This window comes from Megascapheus bottae, chromosome 17, assembly GCF_031878675.1.
Source record: "Megascapheus bottae isolate mThoBot1 chromosome 17, mThoBot2.hap1, whole genome shotgun sequence".
Taxonomy (NCBI): domain Eukaryota; kingdom Metazoa; phylum Chordata; class Mammalia; order Rodentia; family Geomyidae; genus Megascapheus; species Megascapheus bottae.
This window is the reverse complement of record NC_143525.1, coordinates 7,812,871-7,833,683: the sequence shown is the minus strand read 5'-3', so window position 1 is coordinate 7,833,683 and position 20,813 is coordinate 7,812,871. Positions and strand designations below refer to the sequence as shown.

The 20,813-nt window shown below is 41.5% G+C and overlaps 1 protein-coding gene across 1 annotated transcript in view; it reads right to left on the bottom strand.

Moving 5' to 3' along the window:
- Positions 1-20,813, bottom strand: part of Dnah9 (dynein axonemal heavy chain 9) — a 306,051-nt gene that overhangs the window by 248,614 nt on the left and 36,624 nt on the right. Inside the window, exons 8-14 of the mRNA XM_090349542.1 lie at positions 18,182-18,298; positions 15,864-16,014; positions 12,397-12,511; positions 9,904-9,972; positions 7,564-7,690; positions 4,901-5,156; positions 1,921-2,162 (exon numbers count right to left, since the gene is read on the bottom strand). Of these exons, the coding sequence (XP_090205668.1) occupies positions 1,921-2,162; positions 4,901-5,156; positions 7,564-7,690; positions 9,904-9,972; positions 12,397-12,511; positions 15,864-16,014; positions 18,182-18,298 (1,077 nt within the window). The remainder of the gene's footprint in view (positions 1-1,920; positions 2,163-4,900; positions 5,157-7,563; positions 7,691-9,903; positions 9,973-12,396; positions 12,512-15,863; positions 16,015-18,181; positions 18,299-20,813) is intronic.

Here is a 20,813-nt window from a genome sequence, read left to right as displayed (position 1 = left end):
TAAAAGCAGAGATTTTTGTTCTTAGTGTACTATGTTATTTGTTGCCCTTTGATTAATCTCATATTGTTACAGTATCTGACTTTGTTACCTGGTATATTGTATAGATGTTTATTTGTTTATTTGAAATAGGAAAGGGAAGGTGGAAAACAAGATGGGGGAGGGGTGGGCGGAAGGAAATGGGGACAAATACATGAGAAGGGGTATCAATGTGTGAGAAGAAATGCACCTTATAGCTGGTGAATATAACTAAACCCTCCATACATTACAATAAAAATAACAGTAAATAAAAATGTAGAAAATGTCAGGGAAACAAAGATAAGATCTCACTTATAATTGCAACCTAAATTAATGGATTCAAAAAGAGAAGAAAATCATGGCTCCTAGAGGTTAAAGTAGTGTGATGGAGAGGTTCTAAAAAAAGTACAAAACTAATTAAAAGGAAGGAACAAAATTTTATTTTTCCTTTGAGATATACAAAGCAGCCTATAAGAGGTATGACACATAATCATACATTTCAGAATCAATAAGGGAATAAATGTAAATGTTTTCACCACAGTAATGGCAAGAATTTGAGATAATGGATATGTAAATGTCTTGATGTAATTTCTGCACATTGCATTCATAAATCAATAGTATTATTTTGTAGCCCTAAGTAGTTTTTCAATTTACAAATAAACATTTCTAAGAAATGAAATAAATAGTACAGGAGTGAGCAGATATTCACATATAAAACAATGAACTCAATTATAATGTCAACTCATAAACAAAAATGAATTCATTATATTGTTAAGTATAAAAGCTAAAATTATAATTCATCTAAAAAGAAGTAGAGAAGAGTATCTGCACAAACTTGAAGTTTTCTGACATTAACCACATGGGAAAAAGACTAAAACTTTAAAACTGTCAAAAAATCCATTAAAAAAACTGGCAAGGCACAGTTCTGGATTTTAAAAAAATTGAAATACTCATATCTGATGAAAGATGTGTATCCAGAAATTATTAGAATTTCTGGAGCTAGAACACAATACAATTTAAAATAAGAAAAAGTGATAGATGCTTCATAAAGGAATACACATAACAGGCTAAGTAGCATCGAAGTGACATTTGTGAAAATGTAGAGGGAGGGAGGATGGATGGAAGGATGGATGGATGGATGAATGGATGGATAGATGGATGGATTAAAGAAAGATACATGAAGAGTAGATGCCTGGTAGGGCCAGAAGTAGAACATAAATCAAGTTTTACTCTATCTCTCAAAAGCAAAATAGAGGCAATTATCTTCTTTACCTAACTGGTCACCGGCAGTATTTATGGTTGGACATTTTTGCTCTGCTTCAAACCACAATCAATTTACAGCAATTTGATTCATTCCTGACTTGTGTCACGAATTAACCTTTCAGACTGCTTCAAGGTTCCTCCACAAGGAGTATAGCTGGTGGCTGTTCAGATCCCTGCCCTATGTTTACCGAGACACTTGAATCTTTGATGTTGGTACCTGATGCTGTCCTGACCAGCCTCCCTGCATTATTCTCATCTCATCACATGCTTCCAGGGAGGACAATACCCTTTTGTCTCCTTAGGGTCTCCAGAATCCCATCAAGAAGATGTTGCTGGGGGCCCACACCATAGGCAAGTTGGCATGGGGTACCCAATGCAGTGAATTTAGGATTCTGTCCTTTCCATTTCCTCCTGTCTCCTCGGAATTAGGTTTGAGATTTGTCTAGTGAAAGTTGAGTCATGTCAACATTAAAACAATGTTAATTTTGACACAATGCTCACCTACTATGACCCTTACCCTCTCTTACCTTCAGTTCTCTTGCTAGTAAAGTAAACATTTATTCTTGACTAGGGAAGACACTGGGGAAATTAATCTTGGTGCTTTCCCTGGATTCTCGAGAATTGTGATCAAGAGGCTGTTACCTGTACGAGGACATGGATCCGAAGGCCAGATTCTTTGATGAGACTGTAGTATTTTTCTATCCGATCATGCTGATCATCCAGAGCAAGTAGACATTCTCTTTTTCCATCTTTTATCTTAAATATTGGAGTCACCCATGTTTTCATAATGTTTTGAATCTTTTCCACATTGCCTTTAGCTTTCTGAATTCTTTGCTCAAGATCGTGAATACTACTGGTGATTTGATTGACATAATCCCAAATGCCTGCTCCCCAAAAGAAATATGATTAAATGAATACTGTGCAGTGGCGAGACTAAAGGGCTATTAGCTGTGAAAGATGGAGATTTAATATCTGTCACTCACTCATATGAGACTTTTCTACAAGGTTACTTGCTTTCAGAAAATTTCCTTTTCTAGTTGTATTAAAAAGCTAACCTTTCCAATAGTCGGGATAACGGAGAAAGAAAAACAAAAGTAATTCTTTCCTACCAAGTACACAAGAGTTGGCATAGTTGCTCGGGATACAATTTTATAGCCAGATGCTAGTGCTACTTGATGACTTTATTTATGTCTTTGTAGCCTCCCCATTTTTCCCCCTTTTTTCCTTTTTTTTCAAAGAGAAGCCATCATCTTGTTACTTTAAAAATCAGCTTAGACTGTCCTTTCTGTGAAGTCTCCATGGCTGGGAGAAAGATTGAGGGTAAAGCTATTTCTGTCTTATCTATGCCTAGGGGATCGATTCCACGATCTCCTGATCCAGATGGCTCAGAGCTTGAACTCAGGGTGGCAAACCCTAGGACACACAGTTCAAGAGGCCTGAAGGAACTTCTCATTTGCAAAATAGTCCCTGAATAGGACCCTCAAGAAGTTGAGAATAGTTTGAACCCCAGCCTTAGGCAGGAGATAGAAGCTGTGTTGTCATTCATCCTATGTACCCTACGGCTAATCCTAACAATTCTAGTCTATAGTGTGGCACCAGTGGCTCACTCCTATAATCCTAGCTACTCAGGAGGCTGAGATCTGGGGATCATAGTCTGAAACCAGCCCCAGCAGGAAAATGGGTGAAACTTTCATTTATCTCCAAATAATCTTCAAAAAGTCAGAAGCAGAGACATGGGCTAGGTGGCAGAGTGCTAGCACTGAGCAAAAAAGCTAAGGGACAGTGTCCAGGCCCTGAGCTCAAGGCCCAGTACTGGCATAAAAAGTGTAGACAAATGAGGAGAAAAGGTGAGGGTATAGTCAAAATGCAATGCATATTCTAAAACATTAAGAAACAGTGAGGGAAGAGGTAGGTTGGGAGGGATGGGTGAGAATGTTGAAAGGGAGTGACACTAAAGCAGGCACATTACATTAGTGAGCTGCTTCATTGAAAGCGAATGCCTTTGTACCACTAAGTTAACGATAATAAAAAAAAATAAGAAAATAATATTCCAGGCTTGTCCTCATTTGGGAATTGACAAAACTTTGAGATCTGCAGAAGTAATGGCCCATTGGATCATCCTAACATCACAGTGACATTTATTAGATCCTGGCCCTACTCTCCTTTCTTCCTGGTCCACTGAAAATCATTCAACTTCATCCTGTTCTTAAGAAAAGTGTTCCATTTCTGGAAAACACAACTTCAGCAATGAAATCTTTCTGGTTTTTGTTGTCACATTTCTGGTTCGCCAAAGGAGGCTGTCAAGAGTGGGAAATTTTCATCACTCTATCTCCCGCTCACCTGATCCATCTGTTCCCACCATGCAATTCCTGTAGCACTTCCCATGTGTTAAATGTTGCAAATGTCATTTCCTATTACATATGAGTAAAGTCCTAATTTGTGTGAGGATTTTCTTAGTGGAAGCATAGTCTTAGGGTCAACCTAGGGCTTCACACACACTAAGCAGTTGCTCTAATGCTTCACTCTTATCTCCAGGCCTTTGTGCCTCAGCTATTTTTCAGATAGAGTCTCACTTTTGCCTGCGGCTGTGTTATTCCTTTCTCTGCCTCCTGCACAGCTGGAATTTTACGGACATCCACTGCCATGCTTGGCTGCTTTGTTAAGATGGAATCTTGCTTTGTTTGTTGTTTATTTTGCCCAGGCCAGCTTCACACAGCAATCTTCTGGATTTTAACCTACTGAGTAGCTGGCTAAAGTGTTTAATATGAAGGACATTCTAGGATATTTGATCTTCTTTTCAAACTTTAACTTTTCTAAGGACTCTCATTTGAGGTCATCTTTCTTCCCTCTGATTCTTCACACTTCATCCTAAGTATATGTTAGCTTTTGTTCTTCTTATTTATTTTTTTGCCAGTCTGGGGCTTGAGCTCAGGGCTTGAGCACTGTCCATGGATTTTCCCAGGGCTAGACCTCTACCACTTGAGCTTCAGCACCATTTCTGGCTTTTTTCTATGTATGTAGTACCGAGGAAACGAACCTAGGTTTTGGTGCATGCTAGGCAAGCACTCTACCACTAGGCCAAACTCCTGGCCCTGTTCTTATTTTTTAAACTCACAGCCATTCTCCTATGATTCCAAAGGTACACCCTGCCATGTTCCTCATGAATTATGAGCTCTTTGAGGGTAAAGACCAAGTATTGTATATATTGTGTCTGATATTCTCCCTGTATCCGCTAATGAAACACTCTTTCTGTGCTAACCATCTGCTACAAGTTTACTGAACTGAACCAGAGGGTATCAGAGAATTAAGTTTCCACCTTTAAGATATTGGCTGTCTAGGTAAGAAACTCAGTGATAATACAGTGATGGCTCTCATTATATGAAGTGCTTAGAAAGGATGGAGCATCTTTTTTAACTTCTAAATTTCCAAAGAGCAGATAGTAAAGCCTTGTAAATCTGTCAGTCATACCCCAGGCCTCCTTACTTCTCTACTTAGACACATATCCAAGATAGATTTGTTCGCAGCCAAAGTCAGATCACTAACAAATCTCTGGGGTTCCCTTAACTTTCTGTGGAGCTTTGAACCCTACACATTGGTCAGACTGCAGGTCATGCTGAGTTACCTTCTGTTTTCCAGTTCAGTGTCTCCTCTGCAGCTTTTAGGCGGAGATCAATACTTTGCAGTTCTTCTGCCACTAATGGAAATTCCACCTCGAGAAGAGTTTTCATCACCTTGTTGTACCAATTTGCCATCAGTTCTAAGTTAGCCACAAGCTGCCGGTAGAATTCCCTAGAGGAGAACATGGCTGCGGCAGTCTTGGGAATGTGCTTCATCTGTCTAGGCTCAAGGTAGCTCATTTCTTTCAGCACTGAAATCAGCTGGAGGAAAAAATAAAATTGTTGTTCAGAGATGCTATAAAAGGCACCCCATTATTCATCAGGTACTTCAAAATCCCAGAGACCCAACGATCTTCTGGGCTTCTATTATCTCTATTCCTATCAGTTCCTTAAATCTAATCTCAGGGAAGGACAATGAAGTATTAACAGGAAGATGATGACTCAGAAAGCTGTAGGGGAGCTGGAAGTTCGGCCTAGTGGTAGAGTGCTTTCCTAGCATGCATGAGGACCTGGGTTCCATTCCTTGGTACTACATACATAGAAAAACAAGCCAGAAGTGATGCTGTGGCTCAAGTGGTAGATTTCTAGCCTTGAGAAAGTCCAAGTGCTCAGGCTCTAAGCTCAAAGCCCAAGACTGGAAAAAGAAAAAAAAAGCAGTGGGATGTGCAGATAGATCACTATTTGCAAGAGTGAGTGGAAGGATCCCAAGAAATATACCAGCAGTAGGAGCAGGGGTGGACGCAGCCTCCTGTGTACCCAGGCAGGCAGCTGTTGGAACACAGTATACATTCAGGCTACCTGGTCAGTTATATTCAGAAGGGACAGTGGCCAGTCTAAAGGAAAATCACCTGGCTAGTACCACCCACATGCATATGAAGTCTCTGATGCAGACTTCCGGTGATCTTCCTATACCAGCCATGATACATACACAGTTACAGAGACACTAGGGAGATTGAGACAACCGAGATGTTACTTTAGTCATTGCATAAAAGCATCTGGAATCTCTTGGGATTTCTGTATCTTGGAAACCAATAAAGCGAGGCCAGCCAGGCCTCTCTGGATTCAGGTGGAGCCCACATTATAGGCAAGAGAAGAAATGAAAACAGATGCCGGTGTGATCTAAAGAGATGATAGAAAGACCTGGACAAGGTGACTGACCGGACATTGCCTATTTATTACATACTGGGAAACTTATCAGAACTGACAGATATAGGCAGGCACAAGTGACAGAAGGTACATCCTGTGTTCTCCCCACCTCAGGGAAACCAAAGCTGACTTCTCCTTCCCCTCCCATTAACTCTGAGCCTGTTCTCCATAGCTAAGTGACTAGTTTTACTAGGACTTCAGGCAAATACTGTTTGGAAGAGAAATGAAGGCAAACTCTTAGTTTACTCTGGAAGAAGCTCATGATGGGTATTGAAAATGTATACAAAGTATGAACAAAAAATAAAAAGCGATGCATAACTATATAATACTGAGATAAAAAAGACTATTTCAGATATAAAAACCACAAAGCAAAACAAAAATTTATGTGCATAAAGTATCAGACACATAATGCAAACTGCAGAAAAAATCCAAAACAGATATGCACTTATTTGATTTCTTAATATCAGATAAACAGTTTTCCAAATGTTCTAAAGCATTCTCAAGAAAGAAGGATACTTTAACCACAGGCGCCAGTGAACAAACAAGCAATTCATACAAATATAAACAGCCAGGAAACACATGATGGAAGTTCAATTTACTAGTAATCAAATAAATATCAGTCAAGGGCATTTTTAAAATTCAACAGTCTGGAAACTATTTTAAATAATGGGCTATAGTTCATTGGTAGGAGAATGACTGAGTTCTAGCTCTATAGAACAAGATGGTACTATGCATGGAAAGTCTCGAAATGGGAATGCCTTTTAGGTAGGAAGTTTAGTGGTATGTCTGGATTCCACCCAACAGATGCTACTGACTTACCCTCCAAGTTTGAGCAAACAAAATGTTTCCAGGGAGATAAGACTACCTTCAGTTGACAAGCACTAATTTAGTCATTTTTCCAAAGCCATGCCGTCAGGGTTTATCACATGCTGTCTAAGAAAATAGATATTTGCAGGTTCGTGCTATCTCTCAACTAGACTAGAGGCTCCTTCCAGACAAGGACTAAGTTGTGTACATTCTTGCTGACACTTCATGACTCTCATTAGCATTCTTCATTCATAGTAAATATTCAAGGTTGGCTTTCAATGTTGGGTATTTAATAATTGGTGCTATTTTACAATATGATCATGTTTTGGTTATGTAAGGAGCACATGTACAGTCATTGATTTGTCAGTTATTATCTAGTGACATCACAGCTCTTTTAGCTTGTATAAGTGTATCACCTAGCAATACATTTTCCCAGAAAGTACTATTTTATGTAGCATGCGCCTCTATTTCCTGTTGTAGCTTCGTTAAATCAAAATTTTTGATCAATCACAGAGAATGACATACACATGTAAAACTTAAGAAAATATTCAACATACCCCAAAAGAAATCCAAGATGTCAATTCTCTTGAGAACCTTTTGCCTATTTTTGTTTTTTAAAAAAGAAACAAACAAACATCTTTGCCCTGAAATTAGAAGACTCAAGTAAAATGTTTCAGGAACCCCAAAGGAAGTTCTTGCTACTGAAGTGACAGACCTGTGGGTTAAAGTTGACAGTGATCTTCTTGGTCTCTGGGTGGCGTTGCAGCAGTGGTTGGGAGAGATTATATTGTGACTTCTCAGATACTGTCTGACACCAGTCCTCATAGAGTCTTGTCTCATACCTATAATGATCAGAGAAAATAGCCCCCTTATAAACACATTCCTATGCCCCCAACTCCTGGCTGGGCCCTGTAACACGAACAGAGGAAACTCTGTCACTGATCTACACAGGCTGGGTCAGCTTCTGCAGGTGAGCACTAGTTTCTAAAGGGGAGCAGAGTTTCACTCAAAGGAGAATAGAAAAATTTCATGCAATGTTTTGACGGGATAAGCGAAGCCCTGATTAATCTCAGTGTAGATGAGAAAATGTTACTGAGTATCATTTGCTCTCACCCTCCACATAGTTCATGGGCATTGGTCTTTTGGTCTTTATACACTGACTGAACATCTCCCATGTGCTGGGCCTGTTGACCAGATCACCTTAATACAATGCAGTAGGGATCTTCTTACAGAAATATATCGAGTAGTCACAGCTAAGGGCTGTGGTAAGTGATGAGAACATTCAGAGAGATGTTTTGGAGTGAGGCCTGACTGAATCTCAAAGGGTAGACATTGAAGTGGGGGACAGTGGGGGGGCAGCTTTCCTGACAGAAGCAATAGCATGGCTGACAAGTGGAGATGAAAAACAGTATGGCTGTGTGCTAGTAACTAGTAGTAGACAGACAGCACTGTTTGAAGCTGGAAATGGAGAGCGGGTGGCAAAGGCTAAGGGCTTTGCAGACCTTCGGTGGAGGGATTCTGGCAGATGGAAAAGTAGTAACATAGTTTGATTTGGTCACAGCATGGACCTCAAAGACTGCAAATGTGGAAGCAAAGGAATGGCAGGAGCTACTGTGGCAGCTCAGATCAGAGTAACTCCAAGCTCTAGTGTATGGTGGGGACAACAGGAGTGGACACACTTGCACTATTTGGGTTGTGAAAGAGGTAAAAAAGATGTGGGGAGGTGCCATCAACTGGCTGGTTTTATGTCATGCTAAGCAAACTGCTGCATCAAAACAAAAGGCAAAGCTGGATGCCAGTAGCTCATCCCTATAATCCTAGCTACTCAGGAGGATGAGATCCAAGCCAACCCAGGTTGGTTCAAGGCCAACCCAGGCAGAAAAGACTGTGCGATTTTTTTCTTCCAGTTCTTGGGCTTGAACTTTGGGCCTAGACACTGTCCTTGGACACTTTTTTGCTCCAGGCTAGCACTCTGCCATTTGAGCCACAGTACCACTTCTGCCTTTTCTCCTTCTCCTCCTCCTCCTCCTTCTTCTTCCTCCTCCTCTTCCTCATCTTCCCAGGAATACATGCATGCTAGGTGAGTACTCTACCACTGTGAGATTCTTTATCTCCAGTAAACTACTCAGAAAAGCCAGAAGTGGCACTGCCACTTCACAGAAAAAGCCAGAAGTGGTAGCCCTCTAGCCCTAATCAAAAAGAAGCTCAGGGTCAGCACCCAGGCCCCAAGTTCAAGCCCCAGGACAAGGGAAAGAAGATAAAGAAAGACAGAAGTAAAGAAAGAAAGAGAGAGGGGGGGAGAGAGAGCAGAAAGAAAGAAAGAAAGAAAGAAAGAAAGAAAGAGAAAGAAAGAGAGAGAAAGAAAGAGAGAGAAATAAGGAAGGAAGGAAGGAAGGAAGGAAGGAAGGAAGGAAGGAAGGAAGGAAGGAAGGAAGGAAAGAAGGAAAGAAAGAAAGAAAGAAAGAAAGAAAGAAAGAAAGAAAGAAAGAAAGAAAGAAAAAAGAAAGAAAGATAAATAGATCATGGCAGAAGAGGGAAGCAAGACCATGGGCTGTTTCATGACTTTCCATCCCCAAAGACTTTCTCAGTCTTGAAGCAGAAACAACTATAAACATATAAGAAAATTTCTTTCTTCTGCTTTTTTCAAAAATGGATGCAAGAAGCATTTCTGAGGCATTTCCAGTTCATGCAACATCAACTACTGCTTTCTGCTCAAGGAGCAGCAACTGCAATTCTCAGCTCAGAGGATCACTCTCGGCACCTCACTTTTTCTAGCTCTGCATGGTTCACATACCTAGGAATGTGGCATGGAAACCTATCAGTGCCTAGAAGAGACACAACTACATCTGCATTTCCCAGAGACCCTGCGTGTTTACAATCTAAAAATACTGGGCTATAACTATATGTAATATATATTGTGGCTATAACATAAAACACAATAATGTTTCAGAGGGGCTAAAGAATTTACACATGTGAACAGAGAAAGGAATGGGGGAGGAAAATGGGGAGAGGACAATGCAATTTATAGAATGATGCAATGCCATAAGTCACTTACTTTTCCAGCAATGAGAGCATATCTTCATATTTTTGTATCATTCGTTTTCCTTCAGCAGATTCCATGCAGCTACAGAGAGAAAATGACTTAGTATTAGGACTCAACATAATCTGAGGAGCACACTACAGCCTATAAAGAAGAGGCTGATAGTTGGCAGATCAGGCAGGAGGTTGTCACATTCGAGGTCAGCTTGGGCTACATAGTAAATTAAGACAGACAGACTGACTGACAGAATGGCCCTGGTCATCTGAACTCAAACACATTAAATGGCTTCTAGGGCTGATTCCAAAGACCCCAAAAATAACCTCATACAATCTTCTTCCCAAATATCCCTCTCTGTCCACTAGAGGGCACCTGCATTTCCTAAAAATCCAGACTGAATAAAGGGGAAAAAGGCAATGTACCCCTTCCTGCCTGTAGCTCTATCCAGCCCTCACCCAATTGAACTGATCATGTGAAATGAGGTCACTCAAAGGTATGAACAAATGAGAGCTTGAGACACTAGGGGGATAATTCTAAGTGCTATTGTTTCTACATGTAAGAAAAGAAACTATCAATAATCCACTTAACATATACATATAAACTTACATGAAACAATGTTCATAAACGCATGTAGCATATACGTATAAATTATGTGCATATATGTATAAACATACATGTATCGTGTTTATGTATATATTTGTCTACATAACAATAGATAGATGGACAGACAGACAGATATGGATGATTCTATCTGGAACAAGGGATCAGAAGTGCTGCCATCCCCTGACAGATTTATAGGAGGGTCCCACCTACCTTTCCCCCCTCCAACAGGTGCCTATGCAGTTCATGCTCTTGCTCATATGCATGCACGCTCAGGCACACAGAGGCTAGTGTGTGAATGCTGAGGACTCGGAGGACAATAAGCAGCCGTGGCCTGAGGCGCTGCTACCCCATAACACTTTTCGTCTGCTTTCAACTCTCACTCCAACAAATTGCAAGTCCAACTCCTGGGACAACTGGCAAAGTGGCTCTGATTTTTCAGACTTCACACTAGCTATGTGGAGCCTGCTTCTGTCCTGACAGTAAAAAGTAAGACAGCCAAGGGTAGAGACTCTTAAAAATTCGGCTGTCCTTTAATTAGCTTCACAGCTTCATAGCTGTGATGCCTCACTCCTCCCACTTCTGCCCTGCCCTCTGGCTTGCAGAGAGGGAGAGAGGGAGAGAGAGAGGGAGAGGGGGAGAGAGAGAGGGAGAGGGGGAGAGAGAGAGGGGGGGAGAGAGAGAGAGAGAGAGAGAGAGAGAGAGAGAGAGAGAGAGAGAGAGAGAGAGAGAGGGAGGGAGGGAGGGAGGGAGGGAGGGAGGGAGGGAGAGAGGGAGGGAGGGAGGGAGGGAGGGAGGGAGGGAGGGAGAGAGGGAGGGAGGGAGGGAGGGAGGGAGAGGACAGGGTCCCTGTTGCTTTGTTCTCTTATGCACTGAACAAGATGATGGGCCCCCAAGGAAGCAAAGAGAACTGGAAAGAGCCCCACTCAGGTAGGCCCAGTTGCATTTTGTGCTCCCCTCACAGCTGTGAGGTTGCTGCAAGCCTCCCCTCTCCCTCCCAAGACTCAGGATTTTTTGTTTTGTTTTGTTTTTTCTTTTTAATCTGGAGGAGAAGGAGGCAGAGGGGCTCAGGGCTTGTGATATGGGACATGTGGCTGTGGCCTAATCGTTTTGAGCAGTCACAAGTATTATGACCGTGAGAGTCCCTGGTAGCTTCCATGTCAATCCATGGTGAAGAATCTATGACGTTTAAAACAACAGATTGTAGAGATCAGCGCACATCTGCATTCGTTTGGAAAACAGATGGGAATTTTCACGGGACTTATAGAAAGTCACTGTGATGTGCCACCTACATCCCCTAAGCTCCATCTGCATCCCCCTCCCCCGACTCCTCTGGCAAGGCAAGTCTGCTGCAGGTGGATGAGCTGATGACCTCTTCAGGAACAGCCCCAGGCAATGACAGTCATCTTGCCCAAAGTCAAGCTGCTTTGGAGGAGAGCCCAACTCCAAGCACTGATATGGAGAGATGGGCCCCGTCTCTCCAGGAGGGTTCAGTTGAAGCCTTATACACCGCTTCTGTTCAGCAGTCCGACTGCTGAAAAGTAATTGGCTGCTTTTCTCAAGCATGTGGACCCCCACTCTGAAGTTGTCAGTATTCACTCGTTTCCTATAGCCTTAGCAGCGAAGAGATAGGTTGTCACAAGAGGAATGTGGGAAATCTCCCCCAGAGCATGAAGTCCCTGACTCATTTTCCTGCAGAAATGTATCCTATAGAACAAAGTCAGCTTAGAAGCAGCTGATGAAGCCTTGGTCAACCTGGAGGTGTTTACAGTTTGGCCACTAAGCATCTTTTCTGTTGCTGGACATGGGAAGACATGAAGATGGCTTGCATGACTTGGAAAAGCAAATTGCTTTTCTCCACTCTGAATGCAGAGGAGGATTAAGAGTGTCATTTAGCAGTCAGATACTCACGGGTGGGTGAGGGCTCTGAAGTTGCCAAAGGGCCCCTGGATGCGCTGTCTCAGCTCTTGTGCCCAGCGGAGGCCCCCAGCCACAGCAGGCATGTTTTTGTGCACTGGGGAAAACCCTGGGAACACAGAGAGCCAAGCTGAGTCCAGAGTGCAGCTACCATTACCCAATGGGAGTACCTCCTTTGGCCATGCCAGTATTATTCTACTGCCAGACTGAGGTCACCCGAAGGCACACTGAGGAGCTTCTGAGAGGCTGGGCATTCTGCTAAACAAGAAGGAAGAGCAGCCTTGGGGAGCAGTGTCTGCTCTCCAGCCATTCTGACTTAGCTGATCTGAGCACAGGCCGTAAGTAATATTTAGAATTCTGAAATGGATCCTACTTGTACAATAGGACTGAGAACTGCTGTCTTCAACAGACAATATCTCTGGCCTCTGTCTTCTCTTCTGTAACACCTGGTAAAATTCAGTCCCGTTTAATGAACTTTGAAGATTTCTGTGAGAATTCAGTGATTATGATGAGATAAGCATGTGGATTCTGAAACACAGGAATGGCATTGGTGCAGCCCGGACAGTTTTACTTTAGTCCATCCAGTCGCTGTATTCACTTGTAAGTAGTTATCGAGATTTAGGAAATGCAATACCATATTTTAAATTTAAAAATACCTTGTTTTTAGCTTCTTCAGTAAATCGAGAAGGTGGATATCATTCTGCTATGGACTCCTCTCCTCCCTAATGGTTCACATTTGACCCCCTATCATAATTTTTATGTCCTATCTATCTTCTATCATTCAAAAAAAATAAATCTAAAGTGACCCTGGTAACTCTCATCCTTACAGTATATAGAAAATGTGGCTATGAAGATTATTACTTCTGAAATCATGTGCTATGACACAGCAGGAAGAAGAGGAGTCTGGATGGGCCTGCCCTTACCAAGTGAGATGTTTTAAAGTAGAGCTCTCAATGGCAGCTAAAAAGAAAGCCAGAGAGGATTCAGTGTGCCATCATTGGCCTGAAGATGGAGGGAGCTACATGGCAAAGGAGGTAGGTGAGTCAGAGTTGTGAGGTTCAGGGAGAGGCTCCTAGCTAGTAATTGGCGAGGAAATGGAACCTCGGGTGAATGATAACAAGGAACTGGAATGTACCAAAGACAAACTTGGAGGGGTTTTTCCTATAACCATACAGGACTAGATTCTACCAACAAGGATGAGCTTGGAGGGGGCTTTTTCCCACCAGAACATCCAGAGGTGAACACAGCGTGGCCTATCCCTCATGACTCTGGGTTGAGATCGCAGGCACACTATGCTGTTCTCAGAATTCAGCTTGAAAGGAAGTCACTGCTCTAAGCTCCCAAGATGGCAAACTTCTACTGTGTTGTAGGAAAAAAAGTAGCATGGTCCCTGAAAAGGTGTGAGTTTTCATACTAAGCTGGCTGGGTCCTATACTCTATATTTAACTATTAGAAGTCATGGCGTGGGTGGAGGGCCAGGCATGAACCCTAGTGGCAGAGTGCTCACCTAGCATGCGTGAAGCCCTGGGTTCAATTCTTTGGTAACACACACACTCACACACACACACAACACACACACTCACACACACACAACACACACACTCACACACACACACAACACACAAACAAACACACAAACAAACACACACACAGCTGGCAGTGGCACTGTGGCTCAACTGGCAGAGTGCTAGCCTCAAGCAAAAAGTGTCCACGGACAGTGAGCAGGCCCTGAGTTCAAGCCCAGGACTGGAAAAAGGAGAAGAGGGAGGAGAAGAAGGAGGAGGAGGAGGAGGAGGGGGAGGAGGAGGAGGAGGAGGAGGGGGGGAGGAGGAGGAGGAAAAAGAGGAAGAAGACAAAGAAGAAGGAGAAGAAGGAGGAGGAAGAGGAAGAAGAAGAAGGAGAAGGATAAGGATAAGGAGAAGACAATGTCTCATATAAAGCTGAACCAACAGTTTTGAGAATGACTTTTTCAGTGGAAGCGATTCTTAATGGCCTCATTGTGAATCCTGTTCATCAACATCACCATCCTGTTATTAGGCTACTTCAAAACCTTTTATAAATTCCTATCATCTGAATGATGACTTCTTGATTAGCATGGCACTCACAGTATTTTACAAACTACCCTAGACTCCAAGGCCCTCCTAAGGTCTCTCCACAAGTGCTGTTGGGTTATAGGCAGCCGAGGCTGGCTTCTTCCACATTTCCTTGTATGATCATTGCCAAAGAGGCTCTTGTTTCTTTCCCAGTTTTCTGAGTCTCCAGGGCTCAGCCCAATACCACTCTCTCCACAAAACCTATTTTTTAATCTCCCAGCCATCTTGTTTAGCTCTACCATTCTTCACAACTCAACGACAACTCTGTGAACAAATGTTCATTTCTTATTATTTTTTTCTTTGTTTCTGGTACCATTGTTTTGAACTCAGGACCTGGAGATTGCTAAATTGGTGGGATAGTGCCCAGTTATATCTCTAGATCTTCCCCCCTCTTCCTGCTGGTTATTTTTGAGATAGTGTCTCACTTCCTGCCCAGGTGAGAGCTTGAGCTATGATATACCTTACTCTAGGATCCCCATTATTGGAATCACTTGCTAGCTTCCCTTCCATGAAGATGGAATCTGAAGACTGTTCTGCCCAGTGCTGGACTGGTACCTTAATTCTCGTAATCTTAATCTACCAGGTAGTTTCGGGTGACAGGTGGGTGCCATCAAACACAGTTGTAGGTTAAGGAAACCTGGCTAACTTTTCTGCCCAGTCTGTCCTTGAAACAGGTTCCTCCCTTTCTCTGCCTCCCAAGTAGCGAGAATTACACGGATGAGGCCCTGCGAGTACCTGGTTACACAATCAGTCAATGTTAATTGCTGTGTTCCTTTCCCTGACTTGCCATTACAGGTGGTTCTCTACAGACATGGCTCACATATATTAAGCACTCAAGAAGTGTTTGGTAAAATTGACAAGAATCTACATTTGCTTTTCAAATAAACAAGATAAGACATCTAACTATAATAAAAGCTGGAGACCTCACACCTCCACAAAGGACTGCCCTTTGTCATCAGACTCCTGCTGGTTCCTACTACCAGAAACATAGTTGCTATGGCAGTGGAAAGATGGGCTGTAGAAATTGCTCATGTTTTGAGGTGTGTGGAAGATTAGTCATTGTGGCAACACAAATCAGGGGCCAACTCTTCTTCCATTATGCTAAGGTCACAATGATTCACTGTGGTCAAGACTTCATGGGCCTGGGTCATTCTGATCATCTCATTCCCAGATCCTGGAACTCCTATAGTTCAGTGACCTTTACGATCATACAAGAGGTTTAGAAACTCAAGCAAGAGGACTGAGCTTGATGTTCTGAGAGAATGGCAGAGAGCCATATATGGACATTGCATAAACTCCACACACGTGCATTCCACCTTTTCCAGTAACAGAATTCCCCTCACCAAAGTCCCCTGGCAACCAGCCTACCAAGTCCTGCCTCCTCCTGGATATGCTGATTGTAGATGATCCTCACAGCATCCAGGTCTCTGTTGAACATCTGAACGAGGACCAGGTATTTACTGGATACATCCCTTGCTACCAGGGGTCTTTGGAGGAGGATTCCTGCTATGTCCAGCAGCTGTAGAGAGGACAGGGGAAAAGGACACAGGGAGGTAGATGGGTGCCTGATCAAGGTACATTGCGTGTGCATAGGAGCATGTCAGAATGAACCTTCCTTGTACAACTAAATGATGCTAAAAAAAAAAATACGTGGGAGGAAAACAAAAAGCAAAACCTTTCCATATTTGCATAAATCCTGTTTCCTGTTTTTCTCTTCATATATCTACCAATGCAAGGGGAGTGCACAATTGTTACAATTGCACTGTAGCAATAATAGTAATGCGGATAATAATAAGAATAATAATATAATTATTATGTAGGTTGTCTCCTTTGCTTCTAAATGAGGAGTCTTGTGTGCTGGGTTACCAACAAGCTCTCTTGTAAGAATCTGGATAAAAGGAAAACTAATGATGCCAGCAAGGTTAAGTTGAGATCTAAACCGGAAGGGGTGGAAATAGCAAATAAAGAAGCTAAGTGGGATGGAATTGAAAAGACTCTAAGAGTAAAAGATAGGAATGGAAGCAAGGTTTCAGGGGTCAGTTACCTGAGAATAAATAGACACGAGGAGATTATTTGAACATGTTTTTCTGTGAATTGAAACTATCCAAAACCTGCTGTGTGATTTCTTGGTGAGATGACCAAAAACAGAGGAATAATATAGACAGAAGGGACTGTCCTCTTCCCTGGGACTGTTGACGGGTCAGGGTCAGATAATAGGAATAAGCTTTAATGAGAACTCTTTGAGACTCTGGGGACAAACTGTGCTACTTCTGGGACCAGTCACTAAATTGAGAAGGAATTCTTTGCCTAGAACCCCACTTCTCTGTAAAAATGCAAGGATTAGACTTTCTCAAAGCCAGAGAAATACGTTACTGCATAAATATAGATGTTTGCATGGTGGGAATCATCCGAAGTGCAATCATAAGATTTCTTCAAACACTTCCTGAACAGACCAAATTTACAAGGGAGATTAGACTCGGAGCAGAGACACACAGTGAATTCATAGGTGAAGTAACTTGAGGATACATATTCCACTGCAGATTCATTAAAATTCCAGATGCAGAGAGATTCATAGGATGGGGTGGAGGCTGGCCATTCTCAATGCATAAATGCAGGTACAAGTTTGCACAAGTTATGTGAGTGGTCAAGTTTCAATTGGCCAGGGCAGTTAATGATATATAGGATAATTCAGTAAACATATGAAAGATCTTTCTTTAGAATTAATTCAAATGTTTGAAGATGGTACTGTGAACATCTTACTGAATCATGAAATGGGAGGTATTTAACAGATTGCATTCTCTCTTGCTACACACACACACACACACACACACACACACACACACACACACACACACACACACAATGGATACAAAACCTGGAACATTTGGGACACTTTAATATCCTACACTGGCAGATTTCCACATCCAGTGTTTAAGCCTCTTCTAAAATTGTACCCCGTCACTGAGTCTCTGTTTGGACATTTTCAGTGACTAGAAACGTAACTACTTCTCTAGCAAATACATTTTGTGGACAGATTTGACAGAAATCTCTTCTCTGTTGAACCAAAATTTGCCTCTTTATAACTTCCTTCTAACTCAAATACTTCAAGCTCTGCAGGATTTATAGTTTATAGAGGATCCATCAGGTGCTACAAATTTTCACAACTCCCTCCTCAACTCTTTCCCTGATATCTACATCATACTGTGTGCCACCTGATCTCAGTGAGATAGAATAATAGTGTGTGTGTGTGTGTGTGTGTGTGTGTGTGTGTTATTCTATTGATTCCTGAATCCTGCAACCCATTTCCTGATAAGTGGTTTGAGTCAGCCCTTTCACGATGGTTCAACCATCCCAAGTATCACTCCTAGATCTATAATTTTCAGGATGGGGACGACAGCATACTTCCTCACTTTTAATGGCTACCCCACAGATGAGGGGATAGTGCCTAAAAAGAGCATTACAAAAAGATAACAATTTTAAAAAGGATTCTACATTGTCAAGGCATCAAGTGATCAGGCTGAGACTCAGGTCTTTCTGTAAGCTTCCCAGTCTTAGGACATTCACCTTTCTGTCTACCAGATGGGCAAGAATAATACTTGCAGGAAATGAATAATTGGGATAATATCCTTGCCATCCTCTGACAAAGCATTGTACACAGGGGTCACTCCTGTCCCACTTGAACCGACCTTGAAGGCATGCTCCACGTCAGGGGTATCGTCAAAAGCTTGAATAAATATGGTCCCCAATCTTTGGTCCAGATCTTCTACTCTCCGGTTAAATTCAGAGACATCATTTTCAAATTCCTGAGGAGGTATCATAGAGAACATAAGAACAATATGATTTTTTGTCAGTCACGGGACTTGAACTCTGGGCCTGGGTGTTGTCCCTGAGCTTCTTCAACTTAATGCTACTGCCCTACCCCTTGAGCCACAGCGCCACTTTCCAACAATATGATTTTTCTGAAAGCTATTTGCACCATGGCCTTTATTAGTTAACCTTTGTATTTGAATTAGTCACACCAGGGATTTTAATGATCTAAAGCTCAAATGGCATCATTTTGGTTTTTTCTCTCTCTCTCTTTTTTTTTTCACCAGCATAGAGCTGCACTGTCATTGTAGCACTTTTATCTAGACACTTGAGCAAAATGGCAAAGCAAATCCAATGTGAACCTGGAGTCTTTTTTACCTCCCCCCATTCTGCATTCCTTTCTCCCAACTCTCTCACCCATAATATCAGCTTCTATTAACCCACCACCCCTACACACACACACACACACACACACACACACACACACACACACACACACACACAAACACACACACAATCCTAGTAGCAACAGCCTCAGCAATGGGCTATTTCTATATTACCACCTAATTTTCTTTCTCCTTCTGGAGAAAATAGCATATTTTCATCTTCGTAGCTGAAATAACCTAGTCACTAGGCAGAAAGTGATAGTAATGAGTGAGAATCTTCTCTGAGCATCTTAGGCAGTAAAAGATTACTTACTTGGCTAGACCCAGGGAAATATCATGCTATAAATTCTATTAGTTCTAAGTAAAAAGAAGAGTGAAGATGGGTTATAAAATACAAAATGTACAATGTGTTTGGAAACATGTGATGAAACAAAATCCCATACATGGGTTAAAAAATCTACATGGAAATTCCATGTTGTCATAGAATTCTTAATTCTCTAAAATTCACTATGGTATTAGCTCCATCTTATCCATCTTCAGAGCCATCCTACCATTGCAGGATTCTAAGGAAAAAAATAATACTTGTAACTGTAACCCCTCTATATGATACTCCAACAATAAAATACAATTAAAATAATAGTAGTATTTGTTTTAAACACACTTTAATTAGTTTAACATAGAAGCTAGTCATTGTTCCTAAGGTTACTGTATTTATCAGATAGAATCAGAGTACCTAGTTAAATTTGAATCTACAATAAACAATAACTTTAAAACTACAAGTGAGTTCTAATTGCTTTATTTTTAATTGTCAACCCAAAGTGTGTAGGTCTTTGTTGAATGCAGCTATTTTCTTGGAAACTTTGTTAACTCAAATCTCTGGTTTGTGCAATTATTGCTTGTTATTATTGTTTTCAAGAGTAATAACCTCTTATTTAAAAAATAACTACAAAAAACAAATAAAAAGTAGAAATAAGAGTATGAATCTATTTCACAAACTCAATTAGGCCAGTATCATGATGTATTTTTAAACTGCTTGTAAAATAATTAATATGAACAATTGGAAATCTAACCCAAACTTATCTGAGTGCAAGGCTTGTGTCAAATTTGGCTATTCGAGTAACCTGATAGCAGGATTTTAATGGTTTTAATACGGCCACTGTTCATTTCCATCTGCTCTGAGAAATCTCTATTTTCTGCTGTTTGCATTGCTTGTCATCACATCTGTACCTATCATATCCCACGGTTTGGAATAAGGGAGCCAGCCATAGCAATGGCAGTTCTCTTTTTTTATTAAAGAATTTATTAACATTGATTTTTACATCATATTTCAAATGACATATTTAACAAACAAGTATTCAAGAAGGGAATCTCTACATACAATCACTGGCACTTAGATTTTAGAACATTACTGAAATTAGGCTGAGGGTTTGTATGTCATAGACACATATTAATCTATGTATTAAAACATTATGTCTATAGAGTGACAAATTTTTATGTCTATGTAGTTGTGTTTATATTTCCAATACCATGTCCATAGCATTGGGTATGCAAATAATGAGTCCTCGCTCTTGTACTGTTTGTATCTAATAGTCACATATTAAGGATACCATGCGCCTTTTGTTCCTTTGGTCTTGACTTGTCTCACTCAACATGATTCGCTCTAGATTCATCCACTTCCCTGTGAATGCCATTATTTTATCTTGTCTGTTGGCTATGTAGAATTACATTGTATAAATATACCATATTTTTTGTATCCATTCATCTGCAGTAGGGCATCTGGATTGTTTCCATTGCCTGGCTATTGTGAATAGTGCAGAGATGAACATAGCTGAGCAGGTGTCCTTATATCCTGGGTTATGATGTTCAGGATAGGTGCCCAGGAGTGGTATGGCGGGATCATAGGGAAGGTCTATTTTCAGTTCTTTAAGAAACCTCCACACTGGGCCGGGAGTTTGGTCTAGTGGTAGAGTGCTTGCCTAGCATGCACGAAGACCCAGGTTCGATTGCTTGGTACCACATACATAGAAAAAAGCTGGAAGTGGTGCTGAGGCTAAAGTGATAGAGTGCTAAGCCTTGAGAAAGTCCAAGGACAGTGCTCAGACCCTAAGCCCAAGACCAGGACTGG